The sequence below is a fragment of the Achroia grisella genome, unplaced genomic scaffold (assembly GCF_030625045.1).
Source record: "Achroia grisella isolate CSIRO2021 unplaced genomic scaffold, CSIRO_AGI_Agris_v1 utg204, whole genome shotgun sequence".
Classification (NCBI taxonomy): Eukaryota; Metazoa; Arthropoda; class Insecta; order Lepidoptera; family Pyralidae; genus Achroia; species Achroia grisella.
This window is the reverse complement of record NW_026712703.1, coordinates 579,937-607,672: the sequence shown is the minus strand read 5'-3', so window position 1 is coordinate 607,672 and position 27,736 is coordinate 579,937. Positions and strand designations below refer to the sequence as shown.

The 27,736-nt window shown below is 31.6% G+C and overlaps 1 protein-coding gene across 5 annotated transcripts; it reads right to left on the bottom strand.

Annotated features, from left to right (window-relative positions):
• Window positions 1-13: 13 nt before the first annotated feature.
• On the bottom strand, window positions 14-25,379 carry LOC131841886 (ATP-binding cassette sub-family G member 1-like). Of its 5 annotated transcripts, none has more exons than XM_059190247.1 (11): window positions 25,159-25,379; window positions 17,173-17,326; window positions 16,651-16,810; window positions 15,416-15,561; window positions 14,719-14,957; window positions 13,150-13,272; window positions 12,672-12,811; window positions 11,790-11,946; window positions 11,484-11,584; window positions 817-972; window positions 14-423 (listed from the first exon to the last, which is right to left on the bottom strand). In XM_059190247.1, exons 1-11 carry the CDS (start codon window positions 25,250-25,252, stop codon window positions 76-78), a joined length of 1,818 nt encoding a protein of 605 aa, XP_059046230.1. In that variant the 5' UTR covers window positions 25,253-25,379; the 3' UTR covers window positions 14-75. The 5 variants fall into 5 exon arrangements, with proteins under 5 accessions (XP_059046230.1, XP_059046232.1, XP_059046231.1 ...); XM_059190249.1 differs by having other exon boundaries at window positions 16,651-16,806; window positions 17,164-17,326; window positions 25,159-25,239; XM_059190248.1 differs by lacking the exon at window positions 25,159-25,379 and adding an exon at window positions 21,239-21,403 and having other exon boundaries at window positions 16,651-16,806; window positions 17,164-17,326.
• Between the last annotated feature and the right edge of the window lie 2,357 nt (window positions 25,380-27,736).

The window sequence follows — 27,736 nt, the reverse complement described above, 5'->3', positions numbered from 1 at the left end:
ATTTGCAATGTACTCATATATAGGGCTTTCATTCTTGTTAAACTCGTAAATAAGGTTAGGCACCTTATTCGATCACTATCTACAGGCTCTGTAAACTCTGAACAGTAAAACTGAGATTAGTAGTATTTGTACAAAAATTATCCACACTATTAAAGCTATTATATCTCTATTAATATCCCTGGAAATACCGAGATATTCTAGGTAATCTTCTGGTTTTCTAAACATACAGAATATTTCTGTTAAACACGGAAGCTTTGGCCGTTCTAGTCCGTATACCGTCTCCAGAAATGCATCGAAGGAGTAACGAAAATATGATATGGCGGCAAAAGGACGGAGGTAGACCGGTATCTCACGGTAAGGAATGAAGAATTCGGAGAACATGAGCATTGGTATGTTTGCTGCCGGGATAACGAATAGTCCGAGCTGAAAATAAAAGAAAAAATATACATACGTCCATTACGGAAGTCTTAACAGCATATGTAAAATTTAAAAACTTCTAATATACATGTGAATATGTATTCTGCTAAAAATAGTGTCCTATTTGTTAATCAAAGGTAATAATAATTTGTAGGTTGTGCATTAAGTTCTTTATTTGTCATTTTTAAAAGTCATAGTTGATATGTGTAATTTCTGTTACACATTTTTCCTTCCTTAATAAACGGAGTATCTAAAACGACAAGACATTCAAAATCGGATCATCGTACCGTAAATTACATCAATTATCCAAACCCAAAACCTCTATATATTATTAGAAAAGATTGAGTACCAAACATTGAAAATATATTTTTTTAATCCATAATAATTAATGATGAATACCTTAACGCCACACGCGGCTCCTACAGCAAGTCCAAATGTTTGAGCTAGTATGGTGAGTAGGACGCATATGAACCACGCCAGTCCCATTCTGTTTAAATCTAACGGCTGTGATGTGAGGTACCACGCTGGGAACACGAACAGGGTTGCACATAGTAGCTGAAATGTTAATTAAATAATTTGATGGTAGTAACGGTCAGTAATAATTGTGAGGTATAAGCCCTATAATGGTGCAAGTTCTAGCTGGTTACTGTAATATATAAACTTTCATGACATACGGATCCGTAACGCTTGGCTAATGTCATTAGTATTGCAAATGTTATTTATAAATTCTACAAACTTCTAATAAACTTAAGTACTACTCGTATTTGTTATTAGGAACTACTCGTATTTTGTGCTCAAATTCTAGAATGTTTTCAAAAGACGTGAGGCATTTTTGTCTACCAATATGATGTCTGGTTACTATCGTGAGGGCAGTTCACGATCAAACAAACAAAATAAATTCGGATACAAAACTCCAATATTTATTTATTTATTTATTTAACTTTAATGCACACAATATAATATATAGTATAGTACATTTGGCGGACTTAACACCATGCGGTATTTTCTACCAGTCAACCATAGGTGGTGCAGAGAATAATTGTTGGCGGTGCAAAATTATAAACATAAACAAAATGCAACAAAATATAAACAGAACAAAAATATATATACAATATATATACAATATATATATATATATATATCCACCTTTTTGGCATACGAGCAGTTCTTGATCCAATTCAAACGGGCCAATCAGGGTGCAGCATTTGCCAAGGGCTTCCTCATTGGCACGTTTGGGCTACTACATTATGGCTACAGTAACTTAATAATGTCTAGCTAGTATTTCAAGAATAATAGTCTATCTAATCTAAATATTCATAGAAATCAGTCTGGAGTAACGTGACTCCAGATCAAACCTCAATACTTATTATTTTTTTGGACGGGAATCTTTTCTTTTGTAACAACGTTACTAAGCGAATAAAGAGAAGACGCAACGGCGGATCCAGGGGGGAGCGTCATGGAGGTCATGGGAGTCATGGGGGCGTCATGACTCTCCCCCCCTTAGCCCAGGACTTAGGTAGACCACTAATTGAACTAAAAAATAATGAAACAGCAAATTTTTTTGCACGATCGGAGTGTTGGTGCAGTAGTATTAATTATAATTAAACATTGTTACTTAAAACATATCAGTTAAAGTACTATAACACTAAAAGCAAAATAGGTATTTTCAAAATACTTTTTCAAAATAAATTACCCTTTGAGTTTTTGTCCAAACCTCAGATATTTTATTTATTTTAGGTATATCAATCATTACATAGTATAGTATAGTATAGTATAAAACAAAGTCGCTGTCGCATCTAACAAGTACATAAATAAAGAAAGAAGACTTTTTGGCTCTGAATATATTTCAAAAATCAATTACTTGTGTTAATCAATTTACATACTCGTTCTTATTTCATAGTATAGTGTTTTGATCCGAATATATACAGATACCGTAACGGTCTATTAATTATGAATTTATTATACCTAACCTAGATATTTTATTTTGACGAAACTCCGTGTAGTAGTAGTATCCGATAAAGGTATGCGAACCCTAAGTATTATTTCAAAATGACCAGTAATTTCGAAGAAATAAGCCTTTGAATTTTGAATTTTGATTTTAATAAGCCTTTGAATCAACTTACCAAACGGACGCTCAAGGTTCGATTCCCGCCACCGATTTTTTTTGGTATTTTTTTTTGTCTATATTCTAATTTTAAATTAACTATTTTAATAATTAAATGAATTTAATCGAACAAAACGTTGTTAAGTATTCAATTAATTTTAATTTACATTACCTATTGTACTTTCTAAATTGTAAAGCAGCTAACAATTATAGTAAGATCTTATAAATAACTAACACAACAAGTAAAACATTTTAAATGTATTTTCTTTATTATTACAAATATTTTTTATGCATAATATAATAGTTAATATCACTTAAAATTAATTTAATACTTAACAACGATTTTATCGATTAAATTCATTTAAATATAACCCATAAATGTATAAATATTATATATAAATAAATACATAATGATCTGATAATCATATTATAAGTACAGTCTCAAATTGAAAGTAAGAAAAACAGAAAATATAGAGAGAACTATAGGGATATAACAGAAAGATGTGAAAAATGGAGAAGGACAGTAAAAAAGTTACAAATTTAAATAATGTTCCCGCAATTTCTGTTTAAATGAATTTATTACATTATTATATATATATTAGGCATACGACTAGCCTTATGACTGTTACTTTTTTTTTAATCTATACATCTATACATGTAAATAAAATTGGAGTGTCTGTTTGTAATATTGAAATAACCGTTTTTACTACTTGCATATGAATATAAATACGGTATACACCAAAATAACACATTTTACAAGTTTTGTCTGTCTGTCTGTCTGTTTGTTCCGGCTAATCTCTGAAATAGCTGGACCGATTTTGACGGGACTTTTTTTGGCAAGTAGCTGATGTAATAAGGAGTAACTTACGCTACTGTTATTTTAGAAAAATAAAATAAAATTTCACGCGGACGAAGTCGCTGGGGCCAGCTAGTCTATAGATATACCGAGATTTAATATTTAAGTTGCTATTATGTTGTTGACAAAATTTTACTGTAATGTTACTATTACGTTATCCTACACAATTTGTATTATTTTGGATGAATAAATAAATAAATAAATAATAATCTATACATCTATACATATAAATAAAATTGGAGTGTCTGTTTGTAATATTGAAATAACCGTTTTTTACTACATGCATATGAATATATATAAGGTACATATACCAAAATAACTATTTTTATAATTTTTGTCTGTCTGTCTGTCGGTCTGTTTGTTCCGGCTAATCTCTGAAATGGCTGGACCGATTTTGACGGTACTTTTTTTGGCAGATAGCTGATTTATAAGGAGTAACTTAGGCTACTTTTATTTTAGAAAAATAAAGTTAAATTCCACGCGGACGAAGTCGCGGGAACAGCTTGTTTTTAATAAAAACGGTTTATTTGATAGAAAAAACATCTTTTTTGTGGTACTTGAGAATGTTGAAGCCTGTTGTTTGTAATATTGAAATAACCGTTTTTTACTACTTGCATATGAATATAAATACGGTACATACACCAAAATAACATATTTTACAATTTTTGTCCGTCTGTCTGTTTGTTCCAGCTAATCTCTGAAATGGCTGGACCGATTTTGACGGGATTTTTTTTGGCAGGTAGCTGATGTAATAAGGAGTAACTTAGGCTACTTTTATTTTAGAAAAATAAAGTTAAAAACCACGTGGACGAAGTCGCGGGTACAGCTAGTGTATAATATATTAGAGATACCTACGTGTTTTGTTATTGATGACTAGCTGTACACGGGATTTCGTCCGTGTGGAATTTCACTTTATTTTTCTAAAATATAAGAAGTTAAATTCCACGCGGACGAAGTCGCGTGTACAGCTAGTTATCGGTAGTCTAGCGATTTAGCTAGCACACCGCTTTGATTCCTGCTTGGTGGTCGAGGGTTCGATTCCTCGCACGCTGCAAACATTTGTATTCATGAGTATGATTGTTTGTAACGGTCTGGGTGTTTTCTATGTATAGATAATATATATGTATTTACCACAAAAAATCTTTGTATTTATATCAGTTGTCTAGTACCCATAACATAATCTTCAGCTAGCTTAACTTGGGTCTAGACGAAGCTGTGTGAATTGTCTTGAGATTACTATTATTACTATAATAAATCTTTTCAAATCAGCCGATGTTTATTTTTGCCATAATACGTGCTGTTACCATGTGATAATATTACGTACGTACTAATTAAACTATTAACTTATTATTAAATTATTAACTATTTATACTGTTTTAAATGTGATGCGTTCATTATTTATATTTCCTTTGAATTAAAGACAAATGTATATATATATATACATTTATATAAACTTGCACACTTAGTTGATCCAGCCACGATCCGTAGATATTGCTGATTCCACTGTCTCTCTCTTTCTACCACTATAACGGTAGCGTGGTTGAACGGCAACATGTTGCCGTTCCGCGTTCTACCACTATCTTTGTATTCTAATATGCGATGTTGCCGTTCCGGCCGAGACCATGCGTTGTTGCCAAATGTATTCGTCGATAGTAGTAGATACTCGATATATATTTTTTCAACAATTTCCTGCAATAGTGAATCCGTATCGGCAAAATTTTTTAAATGCACAAAGATTTTTTGGCTCTGAATATATTTAAAAATCATTTACTTGTGTGTTGATGAATTTATATACTAGTACATGAAGTACCTAATACTTGTTTTGATTTGAATAGGTAGCGATATTATGAATTTATTATACGTAATCTAAAGATTTTGACGAAATAAAAGTAATTAGTTATCTGTTAACCTTGACTTCATGCTGGCACCAGTATTATCAGATGATGAACATACTCTTCGAAAACTTACAGCAGAAATATCGTGTTTGGACTCATTAGATAGGTCTCGATGAATAGAGTTTAAAAAACTTAAAATAAATGGTAAATTAGAAATAATGTATAAATACCCCTTACGTAAAATTCAACCACTTTAAACTTAATAATAATAATAATTAGGAAAAGAGAAAAGCTATACATGCACTGAAAGTAATTGATGCCTTCCACACAATATTTTCAGTATTAAACAACTCTGTTTGTTCAGTAAAAGTGTAAATACACTGGTAACCTTTAATCATATTTTATATGCAAACATTACATATACAAACCCTAAAGTTTTATTTCAGAATGGCCAGTAGTTTTGAAGAAATAAGTCTTTGAAATTGTACGTGTAACTTATATATATACTAGTTTTTTCACCATAACAAACAACACCAATATGGCCTAGTTAGTAGTTTACCTGTGTACCATTTAATAATAATAGTAATAAAGATTTTTTTTTCGTTATTATCTATACATAGAAAACACCCAGACCGTTACAAACAATCCTACTCATGAATACAAATGTTTGCAGCGTGCGAGGAAACGAACCCTCGACCACCAAGCAGGAATCAAAGCAGTGTGCTAGCTAAATCGCTAGACTACCGACAACTAGCTGTACACGCGACTTCGTCCGCGTGGAATTTAACTTCTTATATTTTAGAAAAATAAAGTTAAATTCCACACGGACGAAATCCCGTGTACAGCTAGTCATCAATAAAAAAACACGTAGGTATCTCTAATATATTATACACTAGCTGTTCCCGCGACTTCGTCCACGTGGTTTTTAACTTTATTTTTCTAAAATAAAAGTAGCCTAAGTTACTAGGTAGTACCCTTATTACATCAGCTACCTGCCAAAAAAAGTCCCGTCAAAATCGGCCAGCCATTTCAGAGATTAGCCGGAACAAACAGACAGACGGACAAAAATTGTAAAATATGTTATTTTGGTGTATGTACCGTATTTATATTCATATGCAAGTAGTAAAAAACGGTTATTTCAATATTACAAACAACAGGCTTCAACATTCTCAAGTACCACAAAAAAGATGTTTTTTCTATCAAATAAACCGTTTTTATTAAAAACAAGCTGTTCCCGCGACTTCGTCCGCGTGGAATTTAACTTTATTTTTCTAAAATAAAAGTAGCCTAAGTTACTCCTTATAAATCAGCTACCTGCCAAAAAAAGTACCGTCAAAATCGGTCCAGCCATTTCAGAGATTAGCCGGAACAAACAGACCGACAGACAGACAGACAAAAATTATAAAAATAGTTATTTTGGTATATGTACCTTATATATATTCATATGCATGTAGTAAAAAACGGTTTTTTCAATATTACAAACAGACACTCCAATTTTACTTATATGTATAGATGTATAGATTATTATTTATTTATTTATTTATTCATCCAAAATAATACAAATTGTGTAGGATAATGTAATAGTAACATTACAGTAAAATTTTGTCAACAACATAATAGCAACTTAAATATTAAATCTCGGTATATCTATAGACTAGCTGGCCAAAGCGACTTCGTCCGCGTGAAAATTTATTTTATTTTTCTAAAATAACAGTAGCGTAAGTTACTCCTTATTACATCAGCTACTTGCCAAAAAAAGTCCCGTCAAAATCGGTCCAGCTATTTCAGAGATTAGCCGGAACAAACAGACAGACAGACAGACAAAACTTGTAAAATATGTTATTTTGGTGTATGTACCGTATTTATATTCATATGCAAGTAGTAAAAAACGGTTATTTCAATATTACAAACAGACACTCCAATTTTATTTACATGTATAGATGTATAGATTAAAAAAAAAGTAACAGTCATAAGGCTAGTCGTATGCCTAATATATATAATAATGTAATAAATTCATGTAAACAGAAATTGCGGGAACATTATTTAAATTTGTAACTTTTTTACTGTCCTTCTCCTTTTTTCACATCTTTCTGTTATATCCCTATAGTTCTCTCTATATGTTTTTCTTACTTTCAATTTGAGACTGTACTTATAATTTGATTATCGGATCATTATGTATTCATTTATATAGAATATTTATACATTTATGGGTTATATTTACATATATATTTATGTATGTATATTGTTATTTTTTTATAAAAATTTATATTTTGCTTTGTATTTATATATCTTTTTTTGACATTTCTTATTTATATTAGTGCACCGCCAATAATCTTTTTCTGCACCACTCATAGTTGCCTGGTAATTAACGCGGCAAGATATTACGTCCACCACATGTACAAATTTTTTTGTGCATTAAAGTTAAATAAATAAATAAAAATACACTACTGTTTAATGAAAATGCGTATTGTCTAGTGCTTCGAGATGTATCAATATAAGGTCAACAAAAAAGTCCGTGATGGTATATGTCTATCTCTTAAGGATAACCAACAATAACCATTTTTTATCTTTTACATTTTACGGGAATTTTTTTTATCGTATGTTTCCCTTAAAATCATGTAAACTATGTTATTACGTCATAATCTAAAGAAATAATAATATTTTATAGTGAAATATCCACTATAAAATAGTAATGTAAGTAGCAATGTAATTCGTTACGCGCGAATCAGGTGTTATAAGGTCAAAGGTCGGTGCACCCCGCGTATTTGATAAATAGTGCTTCTCTGGATGTCTTTAAGAGAAAATGGCAGTATGTACGTGTATATGTACAAGTCCTTAAGTGTTAAGTTTTTCAAATGTACAATAAAGAATAAATATTTTTAAGTACAGTACTTACGTACATTAATATAATACCTACTTTTTACTTGTATCTATTGTCATTAAAATTAAATTATAAGTTCTTAACTTGACCACGACTATGTGACCCTCTCTTGGCGCCAAAACGAGTGAAAAAATGAACAGCATACGACGACGACGCATACCTATAGAGTGGAGCAACTGCTTATTCAGTTTTATTCAACTATTTAGTCCCTCCACCGTTACAATGAATGGAGGCGCATATTACAATGTACGTAGCATTGCGAATATAAAATATCTAGATTAGGTATAATAAATTCATAATTGATAGTCCGTTACGGTATCAGAGCCAAAAAGTCTTCTTTCTTTGTTTATGTACTGTTAGATGCGACAGCGACTTTGTTTTATACTACACTATGTAATGATTGATATACCTAAAATAAATAAAATATCTGAGGTTTGGACAAAAATTCAAAAGGTACTTTATTTTGAAAAAGTATTTTGAAAATACCTATTTTGCATTTAGTATTTGAAATACAAAACACAAAACTATTTTTGTTTTTAGAGTGACATTTCTATGAATTCACTGTCGATAGCGAGCGGTGCGATGGAAAAAGATAACCGTTTATAAAAATATAATAAATAGCCCTGGACAATTAACACAGACTGATACTGAACTGATATAAATAGATATTTTTATTTTGTAAATACATATATAATATACATATAAAACACCCAGACCGATGAAAACAATCGATGACCGATGAGTACAAATGTTTGCACCGTGCGAGAAATCGAACCCGTGACCATCGGATGTAAAGCGGTGTGACCACCGAGGCAGTCGAAATATATAAATAATCTTATGAATTTAATTTATTCTAATTTGTTTATGTGCGCGGGGTGCGGTGTACGGTGCTCCCCCCTGCCTCCACCGTTGCTAGAGCTTGCATGTATGGAGCATTGCGAATATAAAATATCTAGATTAGTAAATTCATAATTGATAGACCGTTACGGTATCTATATATATTCTGATTAAAATAAGTATCGCAGTAAGGACCAGTATATAAAGTGATCAACACAATTAATTGATTTTTGAAATATATATACAGAGCCAAAAAGTCTTTGTGTATTCAAAAAATATCTAATTTGTTTGTGTGCGCGAGGTGCGGTGTACGGTGCAGGGGGGACCCTGCCTCCACCGTTGCTGGAGCTTGCATGTATGGAGCATTGCGAATATAAATTATCTACATTAGTAAATTAATAAATTCATAATTGATAGACCGTTACGGTATCTATATATATTCGGATGAAAATAAGTATCGCAGTAAGGACGAGTATATAAAGTGATCAACATAATTAATTGATTTTTGGAATATATTCAGAGCCAAAAAGTCTTTGTGTATACCAAAAATTTAGCCGTTCGGAGCCATTCAGTCACGAATTATTAGTAAAAAAAGTGTCGAGTATATCGTACTATCGACGAATATATATGGCCGCATCGCAAAATAGAATGCGACGTTGCCATACCGCCTGAGATATACGCGATAGGTGTGAAGTTATTCAGTGCAAAAGGTGGAATCAGCAAGTGTTTCGCTTGTGGCGTGATCAACAAAGTGCCCAAAGAGGTGTTTATATATATATATATACAAATATGATACCTATATACACATAAATATATGCATATATATGCAATAAACTTAAATATATACCAAATAGTCTGACAGTCACAGAACTAAAGAGAGTTAAATGGAAAAAAAGTGAATTCAGAGAAGAGAGAAAGTTATAAATTCAAATAATTTATTCGTAGCAGTTTTGATATCAAGAGGTAAGTCATTCCAAAGTTTGATTGCCTGAATGGCGAAAGAATAGTGGACGAAACCGGACAAATGAGCCGGGATATGAAGTAAAAATTTTCTGGATGTACGAATACAGTGATTGGTGTTGTCCCCATGGAAATGAAATTTATTCTTAATATAATCAGGAGAATTTGGATCATATAGAATGGAATAGAGAGTACAAAGCATACGGACATTCCTACGATAGCGGATAGGTAGCCATTTAAGCTGAGAACGATAAGAAGAGATATGATCGAATTTGCGGAGATTAAAAATAAACCGGATAGAGTTGTTGATAAGACGATCCAATTTGTTTAAAAGATCTACATTCATGTCAGAGCAACACACATCGGCGTAATCAATGGTGGGAAGGAGTAAGGATTGAATAAGCAGGATTTTGGTACTTATGGGGAGGAAATTTTTAAGCCTGTATAAGTTACGTAGTGTCACTGTAGTTTTACGACTGATCTCGTTAACATGTTTGTTCCAGCTAAGAGTACTGTCCATCAACAAGCCGATGTTTTTAACATGCGCACTGTAGGTAATAGTTTGATTGCCGAAGAGAACTGGAGGCAAAGTGCCAAACTCAATTTTGCTAAGTTGTTGTTTGCTTCCAAGGATTATAGCCTGACACTTGGAAGGATTAATAGAAACACCAAACTTTTTGGACCATTTGAGAATATGATCGAGATCAATATTCAAATGATCGATGGCCTCACCAAGCTCAGAAGCTACAGCTTGAGAGTATACCTGAAGATCATCCGCATATAGATGATAAGAGCATTTGAGATTTGTAGTGATAAAATCAATAAAGATAGAAAAAAGTAAAGGAGATAAAATTCCGCCTTGTGGAACGCCAGCGATAAGCTCGCACCAGTCAGAAAAAGACTGGCTTACACGGACTGCTTGCTGACGACCACGAAGATAAGAGGCAAACCATTTCACGACTGATGATGAAATCCCAAGATGTGCAAGGATGGCGAGTAGGATGTCGTGATCAACCGTGTTAAATGCGTTGGAAAAATCAACCAAGACCAGAACAGTTAATTTGGATTGTTCCATGCCCTCCCTCACATCCTCGGTGATTTTCAGTACAGCAGTAGTAGTGCTGTGTCCAGGACGAAAACCTGATTGGTAAGGACTCAACAGTTTGTTAGTCAATACAAAAGCAGATAATTGTTTGTGGGAAACAGCTTCTAAAATTTTTGAGAGGAAGGGCAGGATTGAAATAGGTCTAAAGTCCTTAGGGAGTTGTGGGGAGGAAACTTTAGGAAGGGTAAGCACAAATGCTTTAAGCCAGGATGTAGGAAATTCGGAGGAGAGTAGAGAAGAATTGATGATGTGAGTAATGATAGGTAGCAAATGTTCTCTTATATATTGAGTATCTATCATGTGGACTTCTATCTAAGTGATGTTATTATCGATTTTAATAAATTGTTTTAATGAAAAACTAGTTATATACCTACTTGAGTTAAGAATTATGGTACTGAGTTAATTTATGGTACCTTCTTAGCCATAAATAGGGGTTATACCAGCCTCTTATTTAATTAGTATGTCCTGATTTCTAGAACAAAGCTTACCTGTACGGGCAAATCTACTAAGACTTTGGAAACGCAGTATGTTGTCAGAGAATACCATTTATTCAAATGCTCTTGTAGAACAACTGATGCTTCAACAGGAACTGCAAAAATAGTATCACATTAGTAAAATAATAGTATATAGCTTAAAAATAGATATTATTTCATAAGCACGCCTTAATTAAAATAAAACACTTTTCTTTTAATTTGAAAAGATATAGAATTAATTTTGATAAAATTCTTATCACGGCGGCGCCAACTCTCATAAAACGTAGTGTTAATTCTTCTGTTGTAGGTATGATAACTCACATGTGTGTATCGGTGGCATGGCATTAGAGAAGAACAAAAAGAGTAAGAAGAAGAACAAGCAACCGGTGTTTGACATAACACGGGCGGCATCGGCGCCTGCGCCGTTGTATAATGCCCCCAGCAGCAGCGCCACTATCAAGTGGCAGACTAGCCGGATCTGTTTAAATTTCGTAATCTGTATTACTTATACATAAATATTATAAAAAATCTTTCAAAAAGAAGGTCGATTGCTATAGGCTATATAACATTACGATACGACCTATAGGAGCGGATCAGCAATGAAAAATTAATGCTTCCGTTTGCGTGCGCTGCGTAAACGGTTATACTCGTAGTTACGCGTATGTTAAAAGTATGCCAGAATTGTTCTTCTGTAAAAGTTCTAAAAAGAGTCCGTGACAACATATTTCTATTTTGTCACGGACTTTTAAAGTTGACTCATTATAACTTTTTGTATGGTAATCATATTTCTTCTAAAACAACATATTATTTACGAAAATGTTTTTACTTACTCGTACTAAAATGTGTCGAACTGTTTAAATGTTAAACAAATATTGGGCTCGTGCGAAGTTTGGGACGGGTTGCTAGTACAAGATACAATATATTCAAGAGGACTACACTAAACGACATATTATTAAATGGCAGTTTTTATTTCTAGGAAAGTCGTGGCCTCGTTACTTTTTTACTTTGTCTTAGAATAGAACGTAAAAGTCGTCAGTTCGTATCAGGTCGGACACCACAATTCAAATAAGTTTACCTAGCTAAATGTAGGAAAGTGAAGTGTTCTGTTCATCATAACGTCGACACTTGATTACACCATCTGGTTGATCATGATGGTTGTGAAGATATATAGAGTATTATTACTGTTTAATAAGTGTTCCATACTTGAGTTAAGTGTACATCTCTCAATGCCCCAATGTAGCAACGCCAAAGAAGAGCTCTTAGTTGTTGAGATGAACTCGCCGCATACCCATGTGATTGTGTGCTTTGTGTATTTAGAAGAGCTTCCGCTTCCGTATTTATCACTAAAATTTATACATATTTGTCACATTATTATTGCGAAATTGTTTTAAAGTTACATAATCACGATTTTTAATGTTGAGTGCAATGTACCCTTACCTTACACTCAAAATTGTTTACTACTAAGATTAATCTTCAAACAATCAATTTATTTTTATAGTTACGTAGAGTAATGTAGAGTTTCTGGATATGCCTTCTAACGTTAAAACGAATTACATAACAAGTAGTTTTTTAAGTATTAAAGCTACCTATAGCTTTAATACTTAAAAAACTTTTGTATAATGATTACAATTATAGCCTTAGTCAGTTAATCTTCCATATCGTCCAAAATGTATAACCTTACCTTTTCCACTTTTCTCTTCGATGTCATTTTTCGCAATTCTTTTCATTTCATATGTAAAACTTTTAGCTTCAGTTTCCAGGAGTGTTAGGTTGCCAGAGCTTTCACCGCTCGCTATTTCTAGTACTGTAAAAATTAATGTTTCAAATCTACTGATATTCCTTAAAGTTAAAGCTTATGGCAATGTTAATAGACGTGTTGTACTTCAATGTACCTTACATTGTATTGTTTAAGGCTTAAACGATACAATGTAGGTACATTAAGTAAATAGGTACTCTTCAACAAATACAATTCAAGTAATACGTAATTTCATTTATTTTTAGAGTTGAATAAATACCTATACTTTGAAATCAATGGATAATATATCGAGGTAGTCAGAGGCATTACTGTAGTATATTATATTTTTAGTACCTACCGAGTATTTGTACGGCACGGAAAAAATATTAATACAATAAACTAGACATTCATAAGCGACTAAAATGTTCTGTTTTATTTGATGTATTATTGAATACATTTGAATCCAATATGACAGTGGCGACCCTATACAAAAGTAATTAATACAACGCTACCGTCGCCGTCGTCAACAAATCATTATAGGTAGGTATATTATTCCTATTAAGTAAATGTCAACTTATTGAACTTTATGCATATAATTTATTTTTTACATATGTCATAGTTTACAATGTACGTAGTAATATTTATAGGTATATTTATTATAATATAGGTACCTATTGTTTCTCGTCTAAAGTTATCTTTCACTTTGTACTTCATTCATCCAACTCATGACTTTTGTGTTAAATTTACTAGGTATGTTTATGTCTTGCGTTTTTTTGTTTCACATACATCTAGATCTATACTATCTAGTATCAGTAATTTTGAAGGAAGGAGTTTATGCATTCTTTTGTTTGTCTTTTTAGCAAAGACCAAATACGGGGTTGGTGACTTAATGATATTGTCCATATTAGGAGTCCAAGCAATGCCGAGTACTCTTTGTTTTTAACTCCACGAATGGGAGAAGCTCCCTCTACGCGAGGACGAGCCTGCTAAAAGAACGCGTCATCGCTGTAGAAAAGAAAAGTAACTTTGGAAAAGTGTTCAAATCATGCTAGGGTTTTACTGAGAAAAGAATTTGACAGTAGGTATCTGCCATGAAGAATACTCTACATTAAATATATAAGATTCTGTATAACACTATATATATATATATATATATATATATATAAAAGAATTTACTACTACGTACTTAGTACGATGAGAGAGTTAGCAATTTTTTTTCCTTAACATGGTTGGATAAATTAAATTAAGATTTTTGTAATTATGAATCTGCTTAAAGAATTTTAAAATAAAACTTCCCGAATGTGCATATAAAATTTCATAAAATCGATCAAGCTTTTGGGAGGAGTATGGTAACTAACATCGTGACACGAGAATTTGATATATAAGATATGCTTAAACATATGAATATATGTAGGTATTTCTTTTTAATTCAATTATAATAGTGTGATGAATTTGCATATTTTTATGTTTTGTTAGAATGTTTTCTAATAGGTAACTACAACATTAATTACTTACAGTAATCAGCCATATTATAGTATTGTGGGCATACGAAGTTAGCTTTGGCTAGTGTGTCAGGTAAGTCAGCTACAGATCCAGCGTATAGAGTGCGGCCGTTCGCCAGCAGTATCACGTCATCTGCTGACGTAAACAGTTGAGAAGAGGGTTGATGGATGACGCAGGCTACAGTTCGGCCACTACGAGCTATGGCTTGTAGAGCTCGGGCCACTGACATGGATGATACTGAGTCCAAGCCACTGTGGAATAGCAGCACTTTTAAATTAGGTACTTAAATTATTTAAATAATTTGTTCATTATATTTAATAAAATTACTAACACAATTTAATGCCCTTATTTACTATTTCAGATTTTATATGGCACAAGATACGATTAAATGTGGCATTATCATTATTATCCATTTCAATATAACACATATTGAACAGGGTACTGGAAGGTGTGAGGGCTCAGAAATCTTTTAAATCTATTCACAGGGTTTGTTTACAACTTAAACAATTAAGTTGTAAACAAATACTAAGTTCGAGTATTTAAGATAAACAAGATTTATAGAGAACTATTTACCAACATGGTCATTGTAATTACATTCTCTAAGATATCGAAATGATTTCGAAATTTTTCGTTTCAATATTCGGCAGTAAATCGACCGGCCCCCAATTTACTTTAAATGTAACTATCTCTCAGTCCCATTTTAACTAACCTGGTCGGTTCATCTAATAATAGTATGGTAGGATCAGCTAACAGTTCACAAGCAATGGTAAGTCTCTTTCTCTCACCACCAGACAGATGTCCTGCTCTAGTATTCAGTGTCTCGTGTATACCCAACTGTAATGATATTGTTGATATCTGCAAAATATATTGTTTTTATTTATTACCTATTAGCACCAGAAACATAATTATTGAGTGAAAAAGACGATCTCTTCTCTTAATAAATTTCTACCAGACAACCTTAGGGTAGAGGAGAATGGACAAGAAGGTAAATGAAAGGGAATGAAAGGAAATGTTAAAACTATTTTAGACGTGAATAATAATTAGGTATATATCAAAATACAAACATACATATATTATAAACATTTACAAAAAATATACAAATGACATACACATAATAAAATAAATATGCACCCTTAAAATAACCCCTCACTGCCATTTTACACCTTTTTTCCAATATACCCAAAAATCAAAAACTATGATCCATGGTATCCTAGCATTAGTAATTTAGCATTCTTTATTGTTCTTTGCGACTATAGTCTATGTCAAATGACTATATAAACTATATTAGATGTTATGCCTCTGTAGAAAAATTCTGTTTAGAATGTATAATTTGAAATTATTACAGTCACTATTATATTAGATAATATTATATATACCTACCTAATATTATCTAAGTGTCAAAAGTAATAAATACTTCGTGACCATGAATTCAATATTCTGATCACATAATTTCAATAAACATTACTATATCCAATTAGGGTTGCCAATCATATAAGTTTTTACTTTGTATGTACAAAAAAGATAGAAAATGTCGTAGGTAATTTTTTTAATATTTTAGATGGGGAACTAGTGTGGGCTTTACGGTGTATATAGATAATATACTTTTATTTAGGTAATGTATTATATATTGTCTGGTATAATACAAATATACATACATTTCTGTAGGTAAAAATGTTGTATAAAACCATATGAGAGGGAGAAGTTTTTTAATAATGTATTTACTAATTAATACGTAATTACTAGCTCTGTCTGTTCACGTTCACATGTCACGTTTATCCCCAGGAAACTTTTGCTATCATAGACTATCTGACCTTTCTTCATGCTCATCCTATCATTCAACGGTCGCCCCTCGGGCGCAGAAGGGTGCACCATTATGTGATAACTTATGCATAAAAAAACTTTGCAATATAGGCAACTTTGTGTCCAATAGTTATTAAAATATACCGCATGTGACCGCTCGCGGTTGTTGACGTTGGGCAGTTTGAGTCTGGATGCAAACAATAGCGTCTCCCCTGCTGTCAGCGTATCCAAAAGCGTAGCATTCTGACTCACAAGCACCGAGTTACGACCTGCACCGTGTAAATAACCTGTTACGCCTGTCTTTCTGAAAAACATTATTGTATTTACATTATATTTATGTAGGTACTTAAACTGTATCAGTCATACTTTCAATTCTGAAGATAAATAAAATACCGTAATGATATTTTTCATTTCAGTTAATTATAATTTATTCTAGAAACAATTGAATATTCGTTCGGATGTTTATTCTTAAGTTATGAACTTAAGAATAAACATCCACGCTCTTGTCGGTGGCAAATGAAAGTTATGCGTTCCAAATTTAATTATAAAATAGGTATAATGCCCTTACACGTTATGATAAAACAACCAAACAACAAATTTTTGTGAAGTTTTTGTGAGTAGAAGATTTCGCAATGTAAAATAATAGTTATTTCTCACCATACTTACTTTCTCCCAGCTAATATTTTCAGAAGAGTAGTTTTCCCGGCGCCAGATGGGCCTAGGATGAAGGTAAGGCGGCCAGGTCGTATGGCGCCACATGCTTCATTCAAGATACTGGAATAATTTTCAGCGGTTTTCTTTTTAATCCATCCACCTCTTTCTGTATAAAGTAAAACGTTGATATATCAGACATCAATAAATCAAGAGACCTTCAAACATTTATGGCAATATTTTTAAGAAATGGGCCTGCATACTCAAATATTAAAAATTGAGAGAAGAGAACTGGAACGAAACATTTTAATTAAATATTATTTCATTTTTTAGGAAACCAAATGAAAATTAAAAAGTAAAAACATCCTATTCGTATTTAAATTGATAGACTTGATCACTATAATTATTACAACTTATTATTTATGGTTGAACTGTTTTCTGCTCCTCGTAGGAGCTCAGCAAGTTGTTCAAAATCAACTGCAGAGCACAGGTTTCTTAACATTAAATCAGAAAATACTAGGGTCTAGTCTTATAAGCAGTCGGTTATTATTACGTGGAACACAATACGTCTGGTATTGAGTTTAATTCAGGGGTTTCCTGTCGTTTCCCTAATCGCCTTTTGCGATTAAAAGGTGTTATGATGGATTTGTAGTGTTACCTTGACTTCGTCGGCTTTTTTGAGTTAGAACGTCTTTGTGAAAAAATCTAATTTAACGTTTAATTTAATTTTTAACTGTTCACTTAATTTTGAAAAAGCACCCTTTTTATTGAAAAGGTAACAAAGATACAAACATACTTTGACATTTATAAAATGAATATGGAAATATGGATGTAGTAAACATCTTACAAAATGTCCAAGTTTTTGTCTATAATGTATAACAGAGACGATAGGACGACAGTAAATTCTGACTACACGACAAAACAAATAGGTACCATATAATTACGGTTCTGGTGAGATAACAGATAAGATTGCCTAAGAACATTAGCAAGGGTTTTCCAAATATTTGTTGTACACGAGACATACTAATATATAATTATCTTATCTTTAGTAATTTGTAGTTACAATTATGTTGCATTATGTTTTGACAGATATTTTCACTTTACATTTCATGGGAGAACCAGGACATACAGCAACTTTCTTACAGAAATCACTGAAATCTTTGTAGCGATACCAATACCGGCATTCGTTTTCAACTAAAGTCTGGTACTGTTTAGATATAGATAGAAAATTACTATAATACTGAGTATTAAGACACAATAATGCAAAATTTTATTTATTAATCATACTTATTGTTAACATCAAGTGCGTATATATGTAGCAAAAAATTAATAATTCGTCAAATACTAAATTTTATGCATGTGACAACAGATACACTTTTCACCTGCATATTGATGCAGGTGAAAATATATAAATATATTTATATATGCTGCATATTGAAGTAAGTCATTGAAATCATAACCTACAAAGTCGTATGACAATCTTTTCTCCTTTTTAACCTTTCAGCAATTAGTCCTTTTTAACCTGTCATGCCAATGACCACCAATTTCATTAGGGGTTGCTCTTCCATTAATATATATGTGTATACTAGCTGTGCTCGCGACTTCGTCCGCGTGGAATTTAACTTTATTTTTCTAAAATAAAAGTAGCCTAAGTGACTCCTTATTACATCAGCTACCTGCCAAAAAAAGTCCTGTCAAAATCGGTCCAGCCATTTCAGAGATTAGCCGGAACAAACAGACAGACAGACAGATAGACAAAATTTATAAAAAAATGATACTTTGGTGTATGTACCGTATGCATGTAGTAAAAAATGGTTATTTCAATATCACAAACAGACACTCCAATTTTATAGTTAAAAGGCACGCATTAAAATTTTCAACACAATATCATTTTAATGTTTTATTAGAGACCGTCATGTGTTTTTTTCCATTTGAAGAGTGGTCTGACGGACCAGTTTCTACGCTTTTGTAAACCGGGTTAAAAACTGTTCTGTTCTAAGAATCTGTCTGTTTGTTACCTTTTCAGGACTAAAGGGCTGACTAGATATTAATGAAATTTGATATGCAGATAAAGTGTAACTAGGACGGATTAAAATACTTTTCATTTAAAAAATTTTGAAAAATTCGCTGTTAACACTAGTACTTCGAGAATATTTTCTTGTGCGATTTTTATCGGGTTTAAGTTTATGAACTTATTTTTTATCTCACTATTATCATACGTATAACTGTACATGACATTAAAAATAATAATTAACACTGTTACAATGATAACGTAATTAGTCCATTATATATATTTGTGACCTTTATTTTTTCATATCTTTATTTTTTAATTGTAATATATGATAAATGCCAAAAGTCCAAAACTTCAAAATTGTTTAATTATGGTACATTAATATTAAAGTTATATTATATATGCGAAAATCTATTATATATTCATATAAATATTCATTATCGTAGAAAAAATCCTATATTTTAAAAATATATTAAAAGAAGGTAGTTTGTTTTTAGTACTAATGAAGTACCCAATGTAAGGATTATTACGAAAATTGTAAATAGCGCCATCTAGTATTTATAGACCAACCTACTACATTGACTTTGGTCTATAAATACGGAGGTCGGTAGTTGAATACATGATACTAAAGTGAATTATATTAGGAATAGGTTTATCAGTTGCGGTAGATACATCATCTCATCCGATTAGTCATGAACTCTTTAGAGTATTATGTTCCTTGGTCATGAAAAGATAACGAGCAGACAGGTGAACATATATTTTTTATTTTTGATAATTCACACAGTGCCATCTAGTACGAAGCTAAGCAGAGCTAAATAGTGGTGTGGATGACTGCAAAATATAACTGACATCATGACGTACTCGATATAATTTATATATATTTTAATTTCGGCTTGTAATTGTTGAAAAACGTTTTTACCTAAATATTCCCTTATCAGTGTTATTAGCTGACAAAGCATAATGATGTTCGGTGCCATGTATCTGATAAGTAACTCTAAGAATATAAATAGAATATAAGAGCCTAAAATAAAATAATGTGACGACTCTTAGATGGGGTTGCCATACCCACATTCCGTAGGGTGTGTATGAGTGTATATAAACAGTAATATATAAAAAATAATTAAACATTAGTATATATACAATATGTATAACATTAATAAACAGAAATTATAATATCTCTACATTAACTATAAGTGTGCGAAATTTAAAATTCCGCCGTCCTCGCAATTTTCGTAACTTTTACCGTATACCTAAATAAATTAGGTTTAAAAATTATGCCGCGTATGTACTTATAATTTTAACCTGCAGGCTTTTATTGTGTGTATTATTATTACTAAAAATAGAAATGTATAAGTACATTAGATCTACCAATTATTATGAATATTTTGTGTAGATAAAAAAACAATTAACATAATCACAATGTATGTTTTAAGTACATATACATTATACATATAATCTGCTATTATTATGATTATTATAAAATTGATTGTAACAATATATTTAGCAACACCCATGGTCATTTTGTTGTCAAAAAACATAGCAATTGTCATAAAATAAATACTTGCACACAGCATTATAGAAATGCATTCATTTTTAGCGGAAATTAAATAAGGTTGTTCAATTAAGAAAACCTTCCTGCTGACAATTAGGATTCTAACAATATAATCTTCTAAGACTTGAAATATAATAATTTAACAAAATCTTTACTGGAAATGAAAAAATATTTTGAACTCAGTAAATTTTTAACTAGTAAAAATTCATATACAATGAAACATAGAAAACAAAGAGATTTTTACTGAAAATAATCTGAAGATCTTAAACCTTCTTTAATGTTCCAGTAAAGTTAGTGCTAGTGATTATTACATTTTAAGCGTAATGGCTATTATTTACATGCCGGACAATCGACTATCTTAGTATAGTAATGATATATTTTCCTCTGGCATTGGTATATTCTGTTTCGTTTCCCTATCGCACATTATGATATCCTGGCAACGAGTGGGACACATTGTTAATGTATACTGTTATCTCTCTCTCTGTCACTACACCACGAAATATAAACCATTTACTTACCATGATTTGGGACCTTGCAACTGATATCGAAATGTAATGCCGATCCATTTTTATCTAAGTGGTCTTCAGACTCCACTTTAATATCCATAGAAATCGCAGTAGACATATATCGTATGTATACTTTGTTTATTATTGGAATTTGTCACTTAATAATTACTGCACACATTCGACGCTACGCGTGAACTGGCGTATCGTAGTACTTCATATGCCCCAATACACTTTTAGTAGATAATAACACTATCTATATAAGTATTGTCCAATTAATTTTTTACTATCGATATATCGCAGTGTCAAAATTACTTTGTTTTTATATATGATAAAACTGACCTCTCAAACGGAATGTGGCGCCTATACATGTGAACATACTTTGAAGTATTACTTACTATGTTAGTACTGAGTACATCAGTAAGTATCAGTAGCCCTGACCACGAGATGAATGTCATGAATATATTTTGTGATACCGGTGCTGCCTGTCTATCATGCCTACGTTGCCATTTCTAAAGACGCTAACGAATATAATTTTCAAAGTTTTTATTTAATTATATTCGTACAGATTGTCCTCCCTAGCTGACTTTTTTTTAATGTACTCATATATCCTTGCAAACTATTTAAAAACAATGCATATCTAATTTGGATCGTGATCCACCTGTCATCTGTACAGTACCTCAATACAATGATCTCGCAGAAAAAATGTTTGTCACATTACAATAGTGTAATTTAATATTAATTCATAATGATCTTTCAACTTTAGTTTATTTAGATATGTTTAACATTAGCAATATAGTGTTGTAATACAAGCATGCTGTGGTTTTTTCAAATAAAAAATATACTATATATATAGTAATATTAAACGAAACCTAAATAATAGTTAATGTATTAGTTATGATGACACTATCATCATACTCGTGTACGTTGGCATTAGTTTATGAAATTACAGGATAAGACAGTATCCGGCTTCCGATCGATCCCCGACGAATTCAAATGGGGATCGAAATTACGATTCAAACCCCTAGTGTGCCCTCAGATTAAAGAAATATATATACGTCAGCAGGAGTTACTTCCTTCAGCCGCTCCATAAGTTTTTCCACGAGCTTGGAGTGTCATTTGCATTTGCCCCCTATCGTTTGGTGAAGGTGTGAAGCCCAACTGCGACCAACAACATTAAAATAGTTCGAAAAAAAGTATCCTGTAATTTCACTGTCTATTGTCACCTTAGTCCTTGCTTTCTTAGTCCTACGAAATAGCAACACATGTGGTGCTGTTTAGTGTAAACAGTTAGCACAGGCGGGTGCAGCATTCCACTATCATGTATAAAAAAATATATAGGTGGCTGTACTGTCCTGTCTTTGCTATTTTTTAATAATTTGTTAATAAAGAAAAAGGTTTCAGATTGTTAAAGAAATTTAATAGAGATAGTTTTGTGAGAATTTTGTTTTTATGTCATATTTAAATATATTTTTCTATGATAACAGTATTATTGTAACAGGTTGATTTGTAGGTAGATATATATATGTATATCTCTATAGGGCAGAAAGATCAAGACGAACACTTGTATATTGCATTCTCTATCGCATCTAGCTGCCTCGATATCTACAATATTTGCATTGATTGGCTATTATACCAGACCTTATTACATATTTATTTAGTTCGGTTCATTAAGGTTTGATATTCAACGCAATTAGACGCATGATTATTGTTACTATATGTATAATACTATGGGTGCCTACGGTTTCACCTGCGTGAAATTTATAGCCTATATATTATTCAGATGTATAAGATATATCACTGTAAAGTTTCATCAGAATCCGTTCAGTAGTTTTTGCATTATCCATCCATACTCATTAATAATATTTGGTATTTCGTACGGTTATTTATTACCTATGTTTTTTTTTTATAACACAGACAAACGATCATGCGGCTCATTAAGTGATTACCGCCGCCCATACCCGCAATACCAGGGGAATTATATGTATGTTGTCGGCCTTTTAAAAAGGAATAAGCTCTTTTCTTGAAGGTTTCAATATCGTATCGGTTCGGAAATACCATTGCTGGAAGGTGATTCCACAATGTGCTTGTGCGAGGCAAAAAGTTTCTAGAAAACCGTACTGTGGAAGACCGCCATTCATCCAGATGATCAGGATGGTATTTCAGTTTCGGCGGGTGGTACGGTGGTGAAACTCAGTAGCTGGTATTAATCCGAACAATTCCTCAGAACACTCCCTGTGATATATGCGGTAGAAAATATAATATCACGCCGCAAAGCCAATGGGTCGATCTGTCACATAGACGTTGATTACCAATGTTGAATACTATGTGACGAATTTACTTACATACTTACCACGGTCAATTGGTATATAATATATTTTGTGCATATATATCATAGACTATTCTTGTTGATGTATTATTCTGTTATAAATAATCTGTAAATTTAATATATGTTAGGTACCTATATATTTATTCAGATTTATTTGATGTAAGATGTTGATGTTCCTTGGAAGAGAACAGAAAGTAAGATTATTAAATTTACGCAACGGTGTTATACTTAAATTTGTGGGTTGTAAAATTCTCGTTTTAAAGAAGAAAACCAGTGCTCGGAGTTATCTGTCCAACACGTAGATTCAATCTTAATGGATGATATATAGATTATAAATACATCTATGTTATACGATTTTGTTCAAAGATGGAGTCATTGGTGTCGACCTTAAGTTGTTCATCGGGTTATGTAAATAAGTTTCCTTTTTTATTACAATGAGTATGCGTAATATGCAAGTACCCTGTGTTTTTGTATGTTTGGAATAATATTTGTTATTTTAAATATTGTTACTGTCTTACCTAATGTTACATGGAGAGAACATATCCTAATCCTATCCAATTGAATTATGTTAATGTTACAATGTGATTCTTATATACACATACATTTGAACAGGCGGTAGAAATGTACCAATTTCTATTTTAAAAATCTAGTCTATCACATTGTTATCATACTGATATTTTAGCCTTTATCAAGTGAACAAAGAAAAATACTCTTAAGTTTTATTATAATACAACACAATAAAATATAATAAAAAATAAGATATACATACACCCATAGTTCCTATAATAATTGAAAATATTTCTTATATATCTTTCGTCTTTTTTTATGTAATGCTCCACGTAGTAACACATACGTTAATCTTTTGCTAGATTATTCATTTTTTATTTGAATAATTACTCCTATCAACCTATTATAACGTATCTTAATATTAATATTTCATTAGATTTTATACGTGTGTATACTAATCATTAAAATTGTTGTCAGCATAAATATTATCATTAATAGTACTAATCATAATTTAATTGATACGTTAATGCAATGTAAAAGATAAAGGAAGAATATAGAAAGTGTACAAGTGTACCTACAACACATGAAAGGAAGAATACGAACAAGATTGTTTATATTTTGGGTAGTTATGTAGGTATAAAAAATGTACCAAAAAGGCGCCACAGCAGACTATTAGGTTTAATATAATTAAATAGTGTATATGCAATGTGACAAAGAACTGAATTTGTTAATGTACGAGTATGTCGCAATTACAAAGTATGTAACTTAATAAACTTCCGGACTTGAACTTTAGGAGAACAAAATGTATTTTATTCATATAATGGAATCGCGGTCAAATTAATTTCATATAATATAGATGACGTAGATTATATTGGATGTTAATGCTAATATATGTTTACTAACCTATGGTTTGTTTCGATTGATGTTTAATGTTTACATTCTTAATTTTTTCTTTACATTTATTTGCAGCTTCGATTTAATATGATACTCTAATATTATTTGAAATTATTCAATCCTGCTCACTTTATATAGGATGATGGTAACAATAATGCGTTCTAATGATATAAAACAAATATGACAAATAAATTATATTTCTTACTTGCAGCCTGTTCGAGCTTGTACGCAATATCGACGAAAACAACCAATTTCCCATCTTCAACACTTAAATCATCCTTTCCTGATTCAACGTCCATTTTGTCTGGAATAAGTAGGTACTTAGATATTACGTTTTGTTATTTCAAGAATAAGACCGGATGGTATTTATTAAGACCGCGGAATTGAAAAATTGCTTGCCGTGGCGCCGCGTGCACCGTCTTGACGAACGCGTTATCTTTTTGATACTGCTCATTCTCGTCTCGACGGGTACTAGCTTTCACTTAGTTGCAAGAGGGGGATATAGGTGCAATACATTGTATTATTTAGGCTACTATTTAATATACGTACTACACTCTTCAAGAAGGAGGTTGTCAATTCTCTAGCAATTTTTGTGTATTTTATGTGACGCGCTAGCAAAGCAAATTGTGCTTAGACTTTACATTTCCGTTGTCATCGTTATTGTTTATGACAATGTTCATATTAACTAATCTACTATGATTGATGTGAATTTTTTGTTGGGTCATGTTGTATATAATAATCATAAGAAGCCTTTAAGGGCTCATTAAGCACTTTCAATGGTTTTCAGTAACTACTTAGCGGACTATACTACTACTATACTGTCATCGCTTTTTTTTACGTGGGGAAATATTTAATATTAGAACTGCCTGCATCACGGATAAAACCACTACGGTATTAGTTCTTGTCATACTCCTCAGGTATTCTATCGCTACCTCAGTGATGTAAACCCTGTATCCGTGAGTAAATCCTACTCATTGCTGCAAGTTAGAGATACTCTTCCCAGTTTACCCGTCTGCCCTGCCAACAACGCGGGTCTTCTCAGCACCCTTGTATGCAAATTAATAATTTGCAGCTTTTATTTTCGTATCTAATATTGAATGATTACTTGAATACAATTCATAACCTTCTTGTGACTTGTAGAGAGTTATATTAGGCAGCTGTCGAGTTAAGACTAGTTGGAATCTACTACCATTGGAGCGAGAATTGAACTTGGAACATATAAGTGTGTAAATGTGTGGAAACGTATAGCAAAGTTAACTGAACCTAGAGACAAGATATTTGTTTATAATACATTAATATGATTATTATTGTAAAATTTTAATTAACTTCAATATATTACGTATTGTTTTAAATAGTTTTCTATTAAAAACAATGCGTATTATGTAAGATTAATATAAAAAACAATCATTAATTTATTATTTGTTATTGATAATAAAAAATATATTTAAATATTTTGTGATATAAAGCAATAAATATACAGTAAAATATCATTATTTATTACATGAGTAACTACGATTAAGTAAGATTATTTACAGATTAAAAACGCATATTTTATCTACTGATAATTTATTCTAATACATCTCACCATTCTTTTGTCATTCAATGTAATTAATTAAATTTTTTTATTTTATGTAATACTAGCTGACCCACGCAACTTCGTCTGCGTCACTTGACATTTATCATTATATTTCACCCATAATATCCCTTTAAATCATAGCCTATATTACTGTAAAGTTTCATCAAAATCTGTTCAGTAGTTTTTGCGTGTAAGAGTAACAAACGTCCATCCATACTCACATACTTTCGCGTTTATAGTAAGATTTATTTGAACGAGTGTCACGCAAGTTTTTTGCCCGTTATTGCGATGAGGCTGTTTATCGATTTAGTAGTAGAATAAATGATTACGACTATTAAAAATGTTTATATTAAGTTTCACTAAAGATTATTTCTATATTATTATATATTTTTTGCTATACATAAGTATCATAATAATATTATCCCTGAAAAGTAGAATATTATTGATCGTAACTGGTATTATACCACTCAAAGAAGCAGAAGCTGCCAGTTGTGAAACAAAATTAATTAATTTAAAATATAGTCTACTAAATATTTTTTTCAGAATTCATTTTATTATAACATAATAATAATAATTGTCTCTGGACAATGCTAAAGTATGTGTTATGGGTACTAGATAACTGATTTTTTTTCGTAAATACATATATATTATACATAAAATACAAGCAAACCAATACAAACAATATTACTCATGAATACAAATGTTTGTGCCGTGCGAGGAATCGAACCCGCGATCATCAGAAGTAAGGTGTAGCCTTACTTCCGATGCTGAACTTCTGACCATTGAGGCCGTCAAATATTTATACTATCATATTAATTGATAATTTGAAATATATATATATGGCAAATAAGTGTAATTAAAAATAAAATAACATAGTAAATAATTAAAAATGTATATATTATTTATTCCATTATACTAGATTTTACAATCATTCTTAAATGACGAAATAACATGCCAAAGCAATGATTACCATACATATTTAAGTAATTATATATGAGCCAATTATATTATACACAACGGCAAGACTTTGGTAAAATTCGTGATAGACCTTCTTAATTTTATTATAATTATGAGAAGACTATAATTTTTCTAATTGAAATTATTCTATACATGTCAAAATCAGTCATTTGTGATTTTGTTACTAGAATATAATTTATTACAGTAGGTAAATTACAGATATTATCATTCACAAATTCATACCAATTAT

Bases quoted from the DNA above. Each gene is read 5' to 3' on its own strand.
- LOC131841886 (XM_059190246.1), bottom strand. From the start codon at position 21,344: ATGTCTACTGCGATTTCTATGGATATTAAAGTGGAGTCTGAAGACCAC. The intron at 13,273-14,718 runs GTAAGTAATTAA...TAATTTTTACAG, and splicing joins CTATAATATGGCTGATTACT to TACTAGAAATAGCGAGCGGT. The intron at 11,585-11,789 runs GTGAGTTATCAT...CTATTTTTGCAG, and splicing joins CATGCCACCGATACACACAT to TTCCTGTTGAAGCATCAGTT.